Source organism: Ambystoma mexicanum, chromosome 13, assembly GCF_040938575.1.
Source record: "Ambystoma mexicanum isolate Mex_15411 chromosome 13, UKY_AmexF1_1, whole genome shotgun sequence".
Lineage (NCBI taxonomy): Eukaryota > Metazoa > Chordata > Amphibia > Caudata > Ambystomatidae > Ambystoma > Ambystoma mexicanum.
Window position 1 is genome coordinate 762,555,243 of NC_090938.1, and position 18,076 is coordinate 762,573,318.

An 18,076-nucleotide genomic window follows, 5' to 3' on the forward strand; every position below is an offset into this window, starting at 1 on the left:
GTGATGGGCATGGCCTAATTGGTGGGCGGGGCCTAAATGCGACATGGTAAAACTGGTCGGGCCTACATTACTAAGTACATATTGTGTAGCAGACTGCTTGCTACATGGCTTAAAGTATAACAAATCAAAGCTCAAGGGGATTATTTATGTGGTTTACTGCACTGAACATAGCTTATCTTATTTGTGAACCAGATTTTATGCTACCCATGCTTGCCACTTAAGCTGTGCCCATGCATTTTTTATAGAACAAAAATTGGCAATAAGGGCACATTGCTAGTGAGTCACATTGCAAAAGAAAAAAAAAGTTTATTTGCCAGGTGGCATTTTAAAATGCTCATTTGCAACAGTTAAATACACAGCAAACCACTTGTGACAATTAGAATTTTCAGGAATATTGAAAAGTTGGGCAGTGACAAAGGCAGTATTCTAATGCCATTGTGGGATGTTATAGCCCAGGGCCAGGGCGAAGGCCTTATCTGGTGTATTGGCCCACACTCAAGTAACAAGTGTAGGATTTGTCAACACCCGATTGAAGCCCCTCTCCCATTTTGTTATGAAATTAGAATACAGCAAAGTCCCAAACATGAGTCAAAAACGAAAGGTGCTTTGTACATTGGAATGGATTGTACATTGGAATGGATATTGTGAAAGTGGAATGTCGGCTCATGGACATACAGTAATTAGCACCAGGAATAAAAATCAGGGGAACATAAATGAAAGAAAATGATCAAGGGTCAGGAGAATGCTTCATATTTGTGCTAGGCAAAGGAAAACTACCCAACATAATGCCCATGTTGCTTCACACAACCAAGATAGTCCAGAGGACCAAAGACAACTGAATATCAGGGCGCACCAGGCTGGTTCACAGAGCCACCATGAGGATACTGCTGACTTTGGTGCAACAAATGGTGCAATGGGAAAATAAATGGAAGAAAATGCATGCAATCCCATACTTGCCAACCCTACAGATTTAGGCAGTAGGCTACTGCCTTTTAAGCAGTCCTACCGCCTACAGATTTCAGTGACAGATCCTACTGCTTTTTACAGTGGTGGCATGTAATTTTTAAGGCAGGCTTCAGGACAAAGCAGGCAGCACATTAGTCTGTCTATACAGTGGACTGGTAGGTGATTACTTTAATTGGACTCAGACCAATCAACTGAACTGAGGGCTACTTGACTCTGTCCAGCACTCTTGCCGGGACAACTCTTAGGTGAACCACCAGTGAAAGCAAGTGGCAGAGTGTAACACCATCACACAGCATCTGCTGACAATTTGGTGTTAAGTTACCATTCACAATTATTCAATTTTTACATTTCAACATCTTTCTATGTTGTGCTGTTTGCATGTTTTGTATTTCCCTGTGATGTCATTGTTATGGGAATTATTATTTTTGAAACTTGAAAAATCCTACACATCTTTTTGGTCACAGAATGTTGGCAAGTATGCGATCCTCCTCGCATGCGAGGGAACAAACAGCAGAATGTTTGGCACAAGGAAAATAAATGAACGAAAATGCGTGCGAGCCTCGCACGCATTTTCATTTATTTTCTCTGTTCCAAACTTTCTGCTGTTTGTTCCCTAAACAGCAGAATGTTTGGAACAAGGAAAATAAATGAAAAAATGTGTGCGAGGCTCGCACGCATTTTCTTTCATTTATTTTCCTTCCCGGGACTCTAACTTCCTCTGGTAATCCTCCCGAGGGGTTGCCAGAGGAAGTTAGTTTCCAAGGTGCTCTTCCGGCAGCACTGCAGCAGGCTGCCAGTCACAGCTGAAGTGTCAGCCAGTCACAGCGTCGCTCAAGCTGTGACTGGCTGGCAAGTCTGCAGTCACAGGCTTGCCTGACTCTGCCATGCCTGACCTCTTGATGGGCAGCCGGCGGGCTCATCTCCCGTTGCGTCTGTGGCGGGGGATGCACCCGCCGTGGCATGGTGGGATCGGGGGCCCCAGCAGGGCCCCGGCTCAGTCTCACTTTTTGGAGACTGCCGGGGCCAGGCCCCGGCCCACTTTAAGCACTGCCTGTAAGTGTTTGCAGAGTAAATGCATTACCGCATGACCTGTTGAAAACTGCATGAGTGCGCAATTACCGATAATACGATAACCTTGTCTTTTTCCCTTTCGAACGTTTCTACAAATGTAACTGCGAAAAAACACAAAAGTGAAACTGCCCTTTGAAGTGTATTATCTATTATTCCTAAGTGTTCTACCTTAAACGTCTGAAGTATTTAAAATTATTCTGGTGTAAATATAATAAAAATATAGATTTATATAACTTAAGTGTAAGTTCTTCTTTCTTGTGCCTGTCTAAGATTCAAAGTACTTACCTACAGATCACATCTTCCTCTTAAGATGAGCCTGACTATGACACACTACCAAAGTCCTGAGCTTGTACAGACCGATACCAAGAGTTGGGAATCTACAAACCACTGGGATAGCTTACTAAAATCTTACTGCCAGTAGGACTTTAGGAAAACTCCCCTAACATGCATCCCCCAAACAGCAGTCAGAAATGTAAACACTTGCCATCAGGCACAGTGTCTACACCAAAGCGCCAGCCTGGCAACCAACATAGGCGTAAGCAGTCCTTGCTTGTCTTTGGGCACATATAAAAGTAGCAAAAAATCCCAAATGTAGGAGACTAGAGTGATGCATAAGTATCCCCACTGCATTGCAAGATGCTGTGTGCACTGATAAAATGTTATGAAAAAGGTGAATGGACTATCAGTACTGGCAAACAGTATCTCTTTTGTCTTAAGGACTGAACGGTTTCCCCATACGATAGCAAAAGACCAGGGGAGGCTTCACTGCTCTGTTAAAGTCGAGACGGTTTAAAAACAAAAGTAAAAGGTTTGGTGGTCCATAGAATATGAAGGGTAAGTTGCCTAACGAGAAATTCGTCCTACCACCACCAAATCCTTTTAGAGAATACCTCCCCTTGAGAAACTTGTATTGCAAATGGTCACTTTTGGGCCTAGGCATCTTAGATTTGAACTTCGTAAGTGAAAAGGAATTGTGACTGTGCTGGTTCTGTTAATTGTAACTGTATCTGCTAACTTAACTGTTTGAACTGGTTGGTTATTGACTGAATTGTAAGTGAACCAACTAGTGAATGTATATTTGTAATTTGTTTTGTTCACAATACTACATGTTAGTTTAATTTATTGGTGTGTTCTTTGAGACCTAATGACTCCTTGTATACATACTGCCTATGCTGAATTATTTTAATTCTTTGTAGACTGAGGCTCTAGACCACGCCAAAGATGAATCCTTGGCTGCTCTCCCACGATACCTTGATAGAGTTTTGGCTGAACTCCTAGACTCGCTGGTCTCGATAACTAGTGGGTGAGAGGCTCCTGAAATCTTCCCCTCTCGGTTGCTTTTAGAAATGCATCTTCTCTGTAAGGTGTAAAACTGTAACCATGCAAGAATTCATAGTCTTTCAGTACTGACAGTCTTGGGCACTAGTCATTTACCCCAAAAGAATGGGCAAAACGGCAAATGGAGTGAAGCGGAAAGCTTTACCTCCCAAAAGGTGAAGCCTGGGTTCAAACCAAAGCAACACAAGCATTGGTAATGGCAACAATTGGGGCTTTTGTATAGGCATGGTAAAGGCACTTGCCAGGCACTGCTGTAGTGCTATTAACTGGCTATTGACGGTAAAAGGTGCAAAATGGTGTGAGTAACTGCATCAAATAGCATTGCCAATGCTGTTTTTTTTTTTAATAGAACTTCGGTGAGGGACACACATAGTGCTTAGAGTGGCTGAAGGCAGACCTAGTTTAGACATTTTGTTACACCAGTAGCAGGCTTACATTAACTCTGAGACCACTGCTTTGAAGAAAACACTGGCAGGCACTTTGAGTGTAAAGTGTAATGGTAAGGCTTGATTAAAGCGAGCCAATAGGTCCCATGAGGATGTGTTTTGGGCAGGATATGGGTGGGAATGGCCATATGGATTTGCATAGCCATGGGAGGTCCATGGGTAAGCAAAGAATAAAACACCTACAAGCCGAGTACCTCCCCGTAAGCCTTGTCTCCCTATCTGTACTCTATTCGAATAATTTCTGCTTCTAGGTGGTGCAAGTGCCACCTAATGGTGCAAACTAAAGTGTCCCATAGAAGGCTATTGGAAGAAAGCCGCAAAAAGAATATCTTTCCAAACTACTATTGTATATTTGTATACTTGCATGTCAAACTAGAATTATTAGTGGTCTGTGGTGACTCCTTGTAGCTCTAGACCGCTTGCCGCTCTGCTACTTTACCTTGATTGTGTTTGGATAAACTGTGTTCCCTGCCCACCATAATAAGGTGGCCTCCCAAAATAGACCCTGCACCTCCCCCTGGGCTGATTTTGGAAATCCATCTTAATGCTCTCCAACAGGAATCTTAAGTTGTAAAGTAGCATCATTTACAGTGCAGAATATTTGTAGGGCCTGATCTGCAGTAAGTCCAAGGTCTTTAAGTTGTGCTGGTGGGAACACCGGTGGACTAAGTGCCTGAATCGCCTGTGGGGGTAATATTTTGTTGTCCTCATAGTCTTAAAGCCACCTGCCTGAATGCTCATTAAGCATGTTGCTTTGGCTCCTTTTGCAATTGCTTAACCCCCTTACGTCCATTCTCTTGCAGATCACACCTTTGGAAACCGCCTGCTGGAACTCTGTAACCAGGGTCTTTTTGAGTGCCTAGCACTAAATCTGTACTGCCTGCGAGGGGAGCAGAGTGCACTCACTGCAGTAATCAATGAACGCATTGTAAGTATCTTGTGTGCATGTCTTCTGCATGCCCAGTGTTAAAGATGTTTTTTCCTGTTTTCCTCTCTTGGACTTCTAATGGACACCCTTTCTTTTTGCGTTTGTTTTGACTCCAAACCTGCATTTCGAAGGGATTGTGTCCTCCGACGTATTCCTTATCTTAGATAATTAGTCTCCAGCTTGCTGGCCTCCGAAATTTTTTCTCTGTAGAGGGCGCTGCACATGGACGTCTGCCGAGTTGGTGTCCCTCGACAGCCACCGTATCGGCGCCGACGTCACCATGCCCATAAATAGGCACGCGCGGCGTCCGTTGCTCCGTTCCGTTTTTCCGCGCTTCGTGGGGCCTCGGAATATTGTTGCTCAGTTCAGTCAGATAATCTCTATTTCCTCGATAAAACAACTCGTACTCGCTGGCTTCCTCATCCGAACCGACGACTGCGGTCCGGCTTCAAAAAATGTCGAGACTGCGGAAAGAAAATGTCGATAACGGATCCTCACAGGATCTGTTTGTGGTGCTTGGGAGTCGAGCACCATTGTTCGGAGTGTGAGGACTGCATGTCCATGATGGCGAAAGCCTTGAAGGAGCGCAAGGGGAAGCTCGAGAGAAGTAGGTCAGTCAAAACCTCCTCGAAAGTTTCTTCGGCTGAGTCGAGGCATTCGTCTCCTCGCTGTCGAAAGCATTCCCATTCTAGATCTCGAAGTAGCTCCCACCACTCGTCGAGATCTAGACACTCAAAAAAGAGACGTTGAAGATCCCCTTCCTCGTCATCTTCTGTTTCCCCAGAAAGGGTCTCCTGCCCCACAAAACACCGCTCTCAGGCTGAGTGGGTGGAATTCAGGAAAAAGATGCTAAGCGTCTTCAAGAAAGCGGCCTCGACCCCCTCGAAGACAGCTGAGGGTGATACCCTGCGTGAAAAACCCAAAAAATCGAAACGCTGTGAGTCGTTGCACCCGGCGAAAGAGTCCACCCGAGAGCACCACAGGCCATCTGGTAGGAAGGCACCATCTTCGACGCCGTTGTTGAAGATCCCTTCGACTCATGGATCGACACCGTTGTGGAAGGGTTCTTCGACACATCGGTCGATCGAATCAACGCCATCGTCGATGCCGACATCGACGCTGATAAAAGAAAAAAACACGGCTACTTCACAGCCACTGGTTATACCCAGAGCCTCCAGCACGACGCTGAGAACGTCGTCGACATCCTCGAGTAGGATCCCGATCCTCTCGAGTTCCTCAAGGCCTCTTCCAGTTTTCTCGACACCTTTCTCAGCGCCTTCGAAGCCTTTCACATCGTCGACGACATCGACGTTTTCTCGACCAATAATGACAAGTTTGGCTCCTTCTGCTTTAGAAATGGGTTTTACACCATTTCCGAGGTCAGAGTACCCAAGATTATCTTCAATCTATGAAGAAGGGGAGGATTCTGACCAAGAAAAACCCTTCGGGCTGTAGAGGACCACACCACCTGTTTCAGAGGATTTTACCTCTGAGGAAAGAAGGTTGAAAGACCTACAGGAATCCCTACATGAGGCAAGTGGAATTTGTCAAACCAGACCCAGGGAACATGCCGAAACCCCCTATAGAACCCTGATGGCAAGAATTATTGAATTTATGGGTTGGTCTGCGCCTTCACCTGTTTTTCAACAGGATGACCTTACAGACATACTAGATAAAGGTCCACAGGAGGATCCTGTGGTCCCTTTCCATACAGCTTTACAAAGGAAAAATTCATCAAATTGGGAAACTCCTGAGGTTATCCCTGCAGTCAATAAAAAATTGTCAGCCAAGTATAGGGTAGCTGCGGCTTACCCTGAATATTTATCAAAACATCCGACTCCAGAGAGCCTGGTGGTTCAAGCGGCAACTTCATCAAGCAGCAGATCCGCTTATCCTACTGTTCCACAGGACAGGGATGACAAAAGGTACGATTCTATGGCAAAAAGTATTTTCTGCTTGTAGTATGACGTTGAAATCCATCAACGCCACTTGTATGCTCGCCAGGTTCAGTCACACACTGTGGGAGTGTGCTTCATCAGCGGCTGACTGCATACCGGAAGGAGATGAAAGGGAAGCCTTCCTTAACATCATTAAAGATGGCAAAGATGTCATGTGCAAATCTCTTCAAACTGACATCGATTCCGCTGACAGTATCAGAAGGGCCATGGCGGCAAGTACTACAATCTGCAGGCATGCATAGTTACGAAAGTCTGGCTTTGCTCGAGATGTACAGGCCAGACTTTTGAATATGCCCTTTGAAGGCTCTTCTTTATTCAGTAAAAAGGCTGATGACAGTCTGGAAATGTTGCAAACATCTAAAGCAGCAGCAAAATCTTTAGGAGCTGCAATCCGCCAAACTCCTTTTCGCCCTTCAGGAACCTCTGGGAGAGGAAAGTCCTTTCGCTATTATTCCGCATTCGGGAAAGGCAGAGGAGAGCCGGCTCAAAGAGGCCAAAGGAGAACCACCCGAGGTGGACGGGTCAAAAGTACTAAGGCCGCAGCAGCAGCAGGTGCCTCTTTACCCTCTGCATCTGCCGCCCTCAAACCACTCTGAGGTCTTTCCACACAAAACACCTGTAGGGGGCAGGTTAACTCAACATCTGACAGAATGGCCAGCTATTACTTCAGATGCTTTGGCATTGGAGACAGCTGCCCAAGGTTACTGCCTACCCTTTCTACACATCCCTCAGACATCCACCGGGGCACAGCTCTCTAAAAGTTCCAGACCCGCTCCTCTTGCAGGAAATTGTAGACCTGCTAGAGAAAGGTGCCATAGAACAGGTACCTGTAGCGGAGAGGAACAAGGGCTGGTACTCCCCCCCCCCCCCCCCCCTACTGTCTCATACCGAATAAGGCCGGAGGACTGAGACCTATCTTGGACTTACGAGAATTGAACAAGTTCCTCAGGAAGGACACGTTCAAGATGGTAACGCTCTCTCAGATCCTTCAGGCCCACCAGCTCCAGGACTGGCTGGTATCTCTGGACCTCCAGGATGCTTATTTCCATGTGCCAATCCATCTCAAACACAGGAGATGCCTGAGGTTCGCAATTGGCGGCTCTCATTATCAATTTCGAGTTCTGCCATTTGGGCTGACCTGGGCATCCGAGGGTCTTCACCAAGCGAATGTCGGTAGTGGCTGCAAGTCTAAGGAGGGAAGGGATCCACGTCTACCCCTACCTGGACGATTGGCTTATCAGAGCTGTATCTTCGGAACAAGCTCAGATCCAGCTAGATTATGTCTGCCACTTCCTTCACAAACTGGGCTTCTCCCTCAATTTAAAGAAGTCACAAATGATACCATCACTGACATTCCAGTTCATCGGAGCGGTCCTGGACACTTCCCTGGGAAAAGCCTCGCCACCAGAGGTGAGGGCTCAAGATATTCTGCAGATGGTCAACAAGTTTCAAAATGCCCATCTCCCAGCCTTCGACATTTTGAGATTGCTAGGCCTCATGGCATCCTGCATCTTCCTTGTGCCAGAGGCTCGCCTGAGAATGAGATCTCTCCAGTGGGCACTAATATCCCAGTGGTTACAATATTCAGGAAGAATGACAGATCTCCTCTTGATTCCGGACAAGGTAGCCCACGACCTTCAGTGGTGGGGCTATCCAGAGAACATCTTGAAAGGAGAACTGTTTTGTAACCATGGCCGGAGATAACAGTAGTCAGACTCCTCACTCACGCGGTGGGGAGCACATGCCAACGACTTGACCATCAGTGGTCATTGGTCTCCATCGCAGTCCAGACCACACATCAACCTGTTAGAGCTAAGAGCGATCAGACTAGCGCTGAAAGCTTTCCTGCCATCAGTACAGGGGAGAAATGTCCTGGTAATGACGGACAACACGGTGGCCATGCACTACCTCAACAAAAGAGGAGGCGTAGGGTCACTGCCACTGTGCAGAGAGGCAATGCAGCTCTGGTTTTGGGCAATTCAGGAAGGAATCTCTCTATCGGCAGTTCACCGAGCCGGAGCGGAGAACTTGACAGCGGACGCTCTGAGCAGCCACAGCACAGTCTCCCACGAGTGGGGGCTAGCTCAGGAAGTCCTTCAAGAGATCTTCAGCCTTTGGGGAACCCCTCAGGTGGATCTGTTTTCCACCAGTACCAACAGGAAGTGCGATTTGTTCAAGGGAATTTCCCCCGAGAGGAGCTCTAGCAGACGCGTTCGTAGTGGACTGGGAGTTTCCACTCCTTTACACATTTCCACCAGTCAATGTTATTCCTCAAATGATCAGGAGGTTGAGAAGATTCCGGAAAACTATGTTCCTAATTGCCCTGGACCGGGCCAGGAGAATGTGGTACCCGGACCTTCTGGATATGTCCATCTGCCCTCCAATCCGTCTTCCACTTAGAGAATCTTCTCTCGCAGAAGGGAGGTCAGGTTCTCCATCCAGACATAGGAACCCTCAACCTTCACGCTTGGCTTCTGAAAGGTTGAGGTACAAGGATTGGGACCTCCCTGATGACATCATGGAGGGTGTTGCTTTCAGCCAGAAGGCCAGCAACAAAGTCTTTATACCGCTGCCGTTGGAATACATTTTGCAGCTGGTGTAGAGAGAACAAGATCGACCCTTTTTCATGTGGTACACCAACGGTGTTATCGTTTCTACTCTACTTGGCAAACTCAGGCCTTCAAGTTGGCACTGTAAAAGGCTATCTCGCGGCGCTATCAATCTTCAAGCGCACTGCGGAGCAATCATCCTATTTCAAACTACCCTTAGTAATTCAATTTCTCAAGGGATTAACTAATGTCCATCCTCCAAGACCATTCCAAGTTCCCTTATGGGACTTAAATTTAGTCTTAAATTTCCTAATAGGTACTCCCTTGGAACCACTCCACTCTTGTTCGCTGAGATTTCTCACTCTTAAAACTGTCCTATTAGTAGCACTAACATCTGCTAGGAGGGTGACAAAGGAGGAGGACAAAGTTGTCCTACAGGTGAAGCCTAATTTCCTCCCAAAGGTGGTTTCTGAATTTCACATCACTCAGAAAATTACCTTACCTTCGTTCTACTCTCCTCCCCATCCGGGGAAAGAGGAAGAAAGGCTACATAGGCCGGACCCAAGGCAAGCTCTAAGCTTTTACATCAGCAGACTGGCTAGGATTGGGCAAGCAGACCAACTGTTTGTAGGCTACTCGGGTCACAAGTTGGGACTACACATCATAACAGACCATTTCCAGGTGGATTATTTTGGCCATTCTGGAATGTTACAAACTGGCAGGGAGAGAGCCCCCTCAGAATCCTAGGGCTCATTCAACCAGGTGTATCGCAGCCTCTTCGGCCCTCCAAAGAGGGGTACCGGTCTCAGACATGTGTGCGGCTGCCTCATGGTCCTCTGCACATACATTCACAAGATTTTACAACCTGGATTCCTCCACTAGTCAAGAGACCAGATTTGGCAAAGCCGTATTACATTCGGTTCATTCCTAAAAGGGATACTTGACATTCTTACTCCCACCTCCAATTACATGACACTGCTATGGTAGTCTATCTGAGATAAGGAATACGTCGGCAGACACAATCCCTTCGAAGAGCACCAAGCATTAGGCTTTACTTGCCTCAAAAGAACAAGTTACTTCTTACCTGGTAACATTCTTTCGATGGGATGTTCCTCCGACGTATTCCTTATCGCCCCTCCCATCCATCCCCGCAGTAATACTTCCCTTGTGGTTGCAGCTCACGCTCCTTCAAGGTCCATAGCCAATTCATGCAAGACTTATCTTATGCTACAAAACGGAACTGAGCAATGGATGCCGCGCGTGGCTATTTATGGGCATGGTGACTTTGACGCTGATACGGTGGCTGTCGAGGTACACCAACTCGGCGGAGGTCGACGCGCAGTGCCTTCTACAGAGAAACTTTCCGAGGCCAGCAAGCTGCAGACGAATTATCTAAGATGAGGAATACGTCGGAGGAACATCCCATCGAAAGAACGTTACCAGGTAAGAAGTAACTTGTTCTTTTCAGGCAAGTAAAGCCTAATGCTTGGTGCTCTTTTTTATGGGGAGAATGTTGAGGAGAATTCTCAAATGTGCTAAATTCCTCTCTACCTTTGAGACCCCTAGCACCTTTGCTGGATTTTAAGGACTTTAATTTTTAACCTGGAGAGAGTAAGACCCTTTTTCCCACACACGTATTTTTTAGTGATTTGGACTGTTTCTTTTGATTGTGGAGTCTGACAAACTCCATAGGCATAATCTTTTACTGTCATAAATCACCAATGTATCAATTGAAAAGGATATTGTAACCAAAAAAGGATACAATTGGTAGGGCTCTTCCGGATCCTTTTTCACATAACTTGATTGTAGGTAGGTCAAATGAGACCTTCCAAATGATACAACTCTCTGACTGATGAAACAGGCAGAGAGATGGATCACTGGAAAGGGCGTGGGTATTGTATCGGAAGTACGCCTAGGATAGATAAAGTATCATAAACTGTCCCAAACTCAAATCACTGATAGCCCAGTATTAGCATTAATTCAAAACGCTGACCTTATGGCAAAAAACTGAAGTATTCAACGAAAATCGTTTGAAGAAAACCAGGAGTTGAACCAACGACAAAGGAGGGGAAGATTAGTAAGGGAGACTTATCCCGAACAGCACGAGGCTCACGCTAGATACCGGGTTGGTGCACCACAGGATAGCATCCAAAGTACTGTGCACAATCACCTTCCAATAGTTCATGAAATACTTACTTTCCCACGAAGAACAAAAATTAGAAGTTCACCTGTTAACTGTCACAGGTACCAAAGTAGTTCAGAAAACCACATGCAGGATTGCACGCGACAGCGTACACTCAGCCCAGGACAGCCGCGCTTGCAGACAGCGTCTGCATGGAGATTTGGCACGCAAACAGGATACACGCAGCCCAGGACAGCCGTGCTTGGAGACAGCGTCCGCGTGGGGATTTGGCACCCAAACAGGATACACGCAGCTCAGGACAGCCGCGCTTGAAGACAGCATCCACGTGGAGATTAGACACGCAAACAGGATACACGGCTCCAGGAATTAGCGTGTGGAGGAAAACACGCTCCAAAAGGCCAAAGAAGTTGCTGAAGGGAATGTGAGGACGCAGGTCTGGAGTTCAGCTACAAAATGCCAAAAATGAATTAATCAGAAGCAGCGATCGACGTTTCCACGCTGCTTATGCATGTGAATTTAACGATGTGAAAAATGCAGACGTCGTTTTCCGGGCAATGCATCGAACAACCTCCATTTCGGATAGAATGGTCTAGCGGTTCTATGGGCGTAACTCATTTTGTATGGAGAGGTTGTTCCCGGTCCAGATATATGTCCAGCAGGCATGACATTTACATTGTGTCACACAGCAACTTCAGTGCAGTGGCACAGGGAAGTCTTTCAGATTGCCCAAAGGTTTAAATAACTTTCTCTTGGATAACTGTTTCCAAGAGTAGTGAAATGAAATTGGCTTTACTTACATTTGTAACTTTCTAGACCAAGAACACACTATCTTGCAATAGGTTGCTGGAGGGGTTACCTAGTATCCCCTTTGTATACCTTCTCATGTAACATTTTTGTTACCTGTTCCTCAATGAATGGCTGGTGTCAGCGGTTTCGTTTTAACTACTGTGGTGCGCATTTACCACGGGCTGCGTTTGCAGCTGTATGAAAGCACCCAAGGGTGCAATTTTTGTCAAAGTGGCCCCAGTCTTCTTCTTTTGCCATTTCTTTGTGGAATGGTCCTTCTTGAGATTTTACTCTGTGCGCCAAACCAGCTTTAGTCCCATTGTTCGCTTTGCCTTCGGCGGGATTCACGAGTGAAGCCCGCCTCTGGCTCCATGGTGCCTGGGGTGGGCAGGAAGTGAGGGAGGTGCCCGAAACCCCCTGTGCTTAGTCTCCTACGAGACCCAAATGCACTCGGAAGTGATTGGCCGGCTGACTGTTCGGCAAGGACAGCCACCCTGCTAGGTGACAGCTAGGCTGGAATAAATGGGAGAGAACTGAATAAAAGGTGAGGCCTTTGGCTTGGAAGGCAGTCGACCACTGGACAAAGGAACCGAAGAAGCACTTGAAGAGGACACCTGCTGCAACTCCTGGACCGTTGGTTTGCCTGGTGAAGCCCTGCTGCTGTGCTGAAACTCCAAATTCCTATCAACAGAGAAGCCCTCCAAGGACGACTTCTCCCCTTGAGTTGGTGGGACCAATCAACCCCAAAGTAAGCCACCTGGACATTCTCTCAGAGCTGGTTGCCTTTCCACAGAGTTGCTGCTGGAATCCGTATAGCCAGGGAGAGGAACACCAGTTTGTGTGTGTTGCTTTGAAGTTGGCCAAGAGCGCCAGGAAAGTCCTCCGGACTCGCAGGAAGCAGGATTGACCAAGCAGGAGCCACCTCAACAGAGTGCTGGACCCCAGAAGCAAGGAAAGTCCATCTCGACAGCCAGAGACCACAGTGTTGCGATTTGCGGTCGTTGCAAGGAGCTGCAACACCAAAGTGCCACTTGTTTGAAGATTGCCGGTTGCGAGCGTTGACCGTCCCATTGCAGTGCAGGAGTCCCCTGAAGTCCTCCCTCTTGACTGAGGGCCAGGAACAGTGAGATCTGCAGAGCTGCACAGGAACAGGAGTCATCTGCTGCACTTATTCTTCATACCAAAGGTACTGTAAAGTCTAAGAATTTATCTCTTGTTGTAGAGTTGCTTTCATCTTCTACTTTTCACAAGTCTAACAGCTTGTGGCCCATTTGATTCTTCTTTTCTTCAAAGACTTCTAAAACATTATGCAAAGACTCTTTCTACTTACCTGCAAAGAATTGCTTCAGCTCATCTAGACTTTTGCCCATTGACTTTGGCTTAGCCTGTTCCACTGAATTACTCTTATTGGGGGATCTGTAAGTATTTCCCTGCTTAAGAATTTTTGTGGTCCCTTTGTTGTAGACCTTTGACTTACTCCTACATGATTCCAAATGCAATAGTGATATATTAATGTCCCCAGCGCCATAACTATTGAAGTCACCCAGGGTGTCGGTTGTGTCTGTGGGCCATCCCAAAAGGGTACTTACTGATTTAGAAATAATAAGAGTGTATTTTGTGAAGTATATTTGAGTGTTACTGTTATATTGCTCCCTTCTGAAGAAGGCTTATTCTAACTGACTGATCAATTAATAATTGTTTATTCAAAAAACCTTGTGTTTCAGTGTTTATTTGAATACTTGTCACTGTGAATCTCTGTGCAACTCCCCTACAGCTCACATTGACCCATCTTGAGATAAGCCTGGCTGCTCAACAAGCTACCAGCACTGTTTAATACAAGCTTCTACCAAAGGTTGGGTTTCCCATACCTGTAGTCGGAGTTGTTTGAGGGAGCTGCATACCAACTTTGCCTAACAAGGAGAAATACAGTTCAGAGATTTAACTTAGACTGATTTCTTTTGTTAACGAGGTTTCCCAGCATGACGGGGAATATTCATGAGTGTGTGAATCCATGCCAGACCCATGTTGGAGAACAACAGTTAAAGGTAAGTAACTTGTCCCTTATAGTCAAGGTTTTCTAGTAAAATCATTATTTATGTACCAGTCAGTTTGGCAACAATAAAATAGACTACAAAAACACTTTCTCGGATTTAAGTTCAGCAAGTTGATGCCCCTTTGGGATGTCACACAAACACTTCCTACACCCTGAGGTTACTTCAATGGCTAGGACACTGTGGACATTGATATATCACTTTTGATACTTAAATGCAATACTGAGTTGTGGAAAAGGTTTGGCAAGGAAACAGGTTAACACGTTCTCTGAACAGGTAATTACTTTACAATCTCCCCCAATGAAGTATAGGTTAACCCTTTCCCAGCAATACAAGCAACTTATGTTCCACCTATGAGGGACAGATAAACTTAAGGTCAATGGGTTACAGTCTGCAGGGAGCCAGGAAAGGCAATGTCAATTGAAAAGGTAAGCTGAGGCACTTCTTCAGATAGCAAACAAGTCTTGCACCAAGTTATATAGTGTTTTTGTAAAGCAAAGCTGCAAGCAACTCTGCAGAAAAAGCAGCCACTTTAAGTCTCCAGTGAGACAGACAAGGTACAGTCCAAAAAGGTAAGTACCCCTTCAGTCAAGACAGCACCTTAGGTTGGAAGAAGAGGATCCAGCTGGCTTCTGTTCAGGTTGCAGTCTTGCAGTTCCTTGGCCTCTGTTTTTGGGACAAGAGAGAGGACATCTGGAGGACTCCTGCACTGCAGTTTGAAGGCCGGCGGCGGCAAAGGCTCTTTCCAAATCAGCAGCACTTTGCCGTTTCAGCTAGCGGTCAACCACATCACCGTGGTTCTTGGACACCTCATGGGCTCTCCTTGCTTCTGGGGTCCAGCACTCAGTTGAGGTGGCTCAGGCGTGGGTAAATCTGTTTCGGGAGGGTCCCCAGGATCTTCCTGGAGCTCGGGTCCGGCTTAAAGACTATGCACTGGTTCCTAGTGTCCCTGTCCCCTGGCACTCGGTTCCAGCCGCAGCAAAGAAGTACAGTCAGTGGGGTTGGTAGGGGGGAGAGAAGGGATGTTTCCAGTCAAGTTCGTCTTGGGGTCAGTTTGTCCCACTAACCCAAGGGAAGAAGTCATCCGTTCCGGGCTTCTCTAGTCAATACGAAATTGGAGCTTCAACACTGCAGCAGGGCTTCCCCGGGCAAACCAACGGTCCAGGAGGGTGCAGCAAGCTTCTCTTCCAGTTTCTTCTTCGGTGCCTTCCATTGGTCGACTCTGCCTTCCTTGCAAAAGACCTCACCTTTTATGCAGGTTTCTCCCATTCATTCGTAGCCTAGCTGTCATTCACAGCAGGGTGGCGGTCCTACAAGAACAGTCAGCCAGCCAATCACCTTTGGGTGCATTCCTGTAACCAAGGAGACTAAGCACAGGGAGTTTCGGAAACCTCCCTTGCATCCTGCCCTGCCAGAGGTGGGTTTCACCTGTAAATCCCGCCAAAGACAAAACGAACAAAGGGACCAAACCTGGTTTGGCATGCAGAGTAAAATCTAAAAGATCGCACAAGCAAGAAATGGCGAAAATAGAAGACCGGGGGCTTTTTGCCAAAATGGGCACCCATGGGTGCAATACTGCAGTTGCGAATGCAGCCTGCGATAAAAGCACAATAGTAGCAAACCTAAATCACAGCCAACAGCCATTAATTGTAGTGGTGGGTGTGAACATAAAAATGTTACAGGAGAAAGACAAAGGGGATACTAAGTAACCCCTCCAGCACTCCACATAAGATGGTGTGTGCTGGGTCTACAAAGAGAAAAAGGTTAAGTAAAGTCAATTTCACTTTACTACTCTTGGAAACAGCAGTTTATCCAAGAGAAGGGTTTTAAACCTTAAGAGAAATCCAAAGGACTGCTCTGTGACACTGAACTGAAGGTTTCCTGGCTCCCTACAGACTCTTGTGACCCTTTGTGTTTCTGTCCCTCAAAGTCTTACATAAGTTACTTGTATAGTTGAGAAAGGATTAACCTATACTTGATTGTAAGGCACTTACTGTTCAGAGAAACTTGTTAACCTTTGTTTCCTTTACTAACCTTTTCCTTTTTCCACAACCTCAGTATTGCATTCTTCCGCCTCGGCCTACACCACTAAACTTATAACGGCCTGCAGACCTTTTCTATCTACTCACTGTTGTATCATCCTGGCAAGGGCCATGATACTCTCCAAACTCGACTACTGCAACTCACTATATCTAGGCAATAGCAAGCAAAATATCCACAAACTTCAAATCGTACAAAATAACGCCCTTAGGGCAGCCCTCAACATCCCACGCATGGACCACATCACCCACGCAAGACAGACTGCTAACTGGCTCCCCATAAAAGACAGAATTACCTTCAGAACCCTCATGATCACACACAAATGCCTTAACGGCACTGCTCCAAAATACCTTCTCGACAAATTCAGCACCAGGACATCCTCCACACCCACTAGAACAAACTATGCGCACTGCCTCAACATTCCCAGATACAGACTCCAGAAATCAGGCGGCACTAGCTTCCCAGTCTTAGCGCCAAAAACATGGAATTCCATGCCCCCATCGCTGAGATGAACACCACTTCCCCGCCTTGCACTTCAAAGTCAAAGCATGGCTTTTCTCCGCAATCTCTTGCACATAACCTCATAACCACTTCTGCCACTTTCAACATGTATATTATTCAAATCCCAGCCTGGGATAAGTGTTCTGACTACTCAATTTTGTAAAATGACTTAAACACTGCATCCTAATCCTGCATGTAACCAACATCACCAACCTTACCTATGCACCTCTGTATATTATGTAACTTCACATGCATTTAACCTTTAGTCAAGACCAAGCGCCTAGCTACCCCTGGGTTCAGCGCGCTATATAAGCAAATAGACTAAACTGATATATGAATGTCCACAGTGTCCTAGCAATTGAAGTCAACTTAGGGCGTAGGAAGTGTGACATCCCAAAAGGGTATCTACTGACTTAATTGAAACTGAAGGAGTGTATTTTTTAAGTGTATTTTAAAGTTGCACGTTGCCCTTTCTAAAGAAGGCTTATTTTAAAACTGACTGTTAAATTAATAAATATTTTAATTAGGAACCTTGAGTTTAAGTATTTTAATACTTGTCACTGTGAATCTCTGATGCAACCCTACAGCTCACGTTGACCCCTCTTGAGATGAGACTGGCTGCTCAGTCACTCTAACAACTTGTGTAGTACAGTCCTTTGCTAAAGGTTGGGTTGCCTATTGCCAAGAGGACCAGGTTGGTGTAGTCTCCCACAGGGTTACTACATACAATGTTGCCTAACAGCGACACAGGCAGCGAGCAGCAAAGGCTGCTTGGACAAAATGGCAGAAGACTCGTCTCCTGGTGAGAACACAGTAACTGGCCCTGCAAGGGCCTTCTTTGTGGTGGAGAGCTGCAACTTCAGGGAAACGCTTATTCTGTAAGATACGGATCTGTGCAGTCCCATGGCTCTACCTGGGACGGTGACTGTTGCAGCGAATTAGCACTGGAGAATGTCTGCTATCCCACAAGATGGTTCCAGAACAGACGCAAATCTCTTGGCTGGTATTTAAGAGTATATGGTACTCTATGGCATTAACTGGTAAAATGCATAAGTGCACGAGACTATAAACTACAAAAGATATCCACTGTCATTAGCTCGTCCTCCATACATCGGCAAGTAACCACAAAGTTAACAAACACTTACTGACAGAGACCCAATAAGCTGACACCTGAAGTGACCCCTGCACCGGAGTTTCCTGTGCGTCCTCCAGAAAAAGCAGGGCATGAATCCAGAAGGTGAGCGATTTCAGGAACTCCTATGGTAGAGCTGAGTAAAACGGAGTACAGGGCTTCGCTAA

The 18,076-nt window shown here is 46.2% G+C and overlaps 1 protein-coding gene across 7 annotated transcripts in view; it reads left to right on the forward strand.

Moving 5' to 3' along the window:
• Nucleotides 1-18,076, forward strand: part of BAG6 (BAG cochaperone 6) — a 1,121,496-nt gene that overhangs the window by 902,004 nt on the left and 201,416 nt on the right. For all 7 annotated transcript variants that reach the window (XM_069635087.1, XM_069635085.1, XM_069635088.1 and 4 more), the window contains one exon: nucleotides 4,625-4,749. In XM_069635087.1, the coding sequence (XP_069491188.1) occupies nucleotides 4,625-4,749 (125 nt within the window). The remainder of the gene's footprint in view (nucleotides 1-4,624; nucleotides 4,750-18,076) is intronic.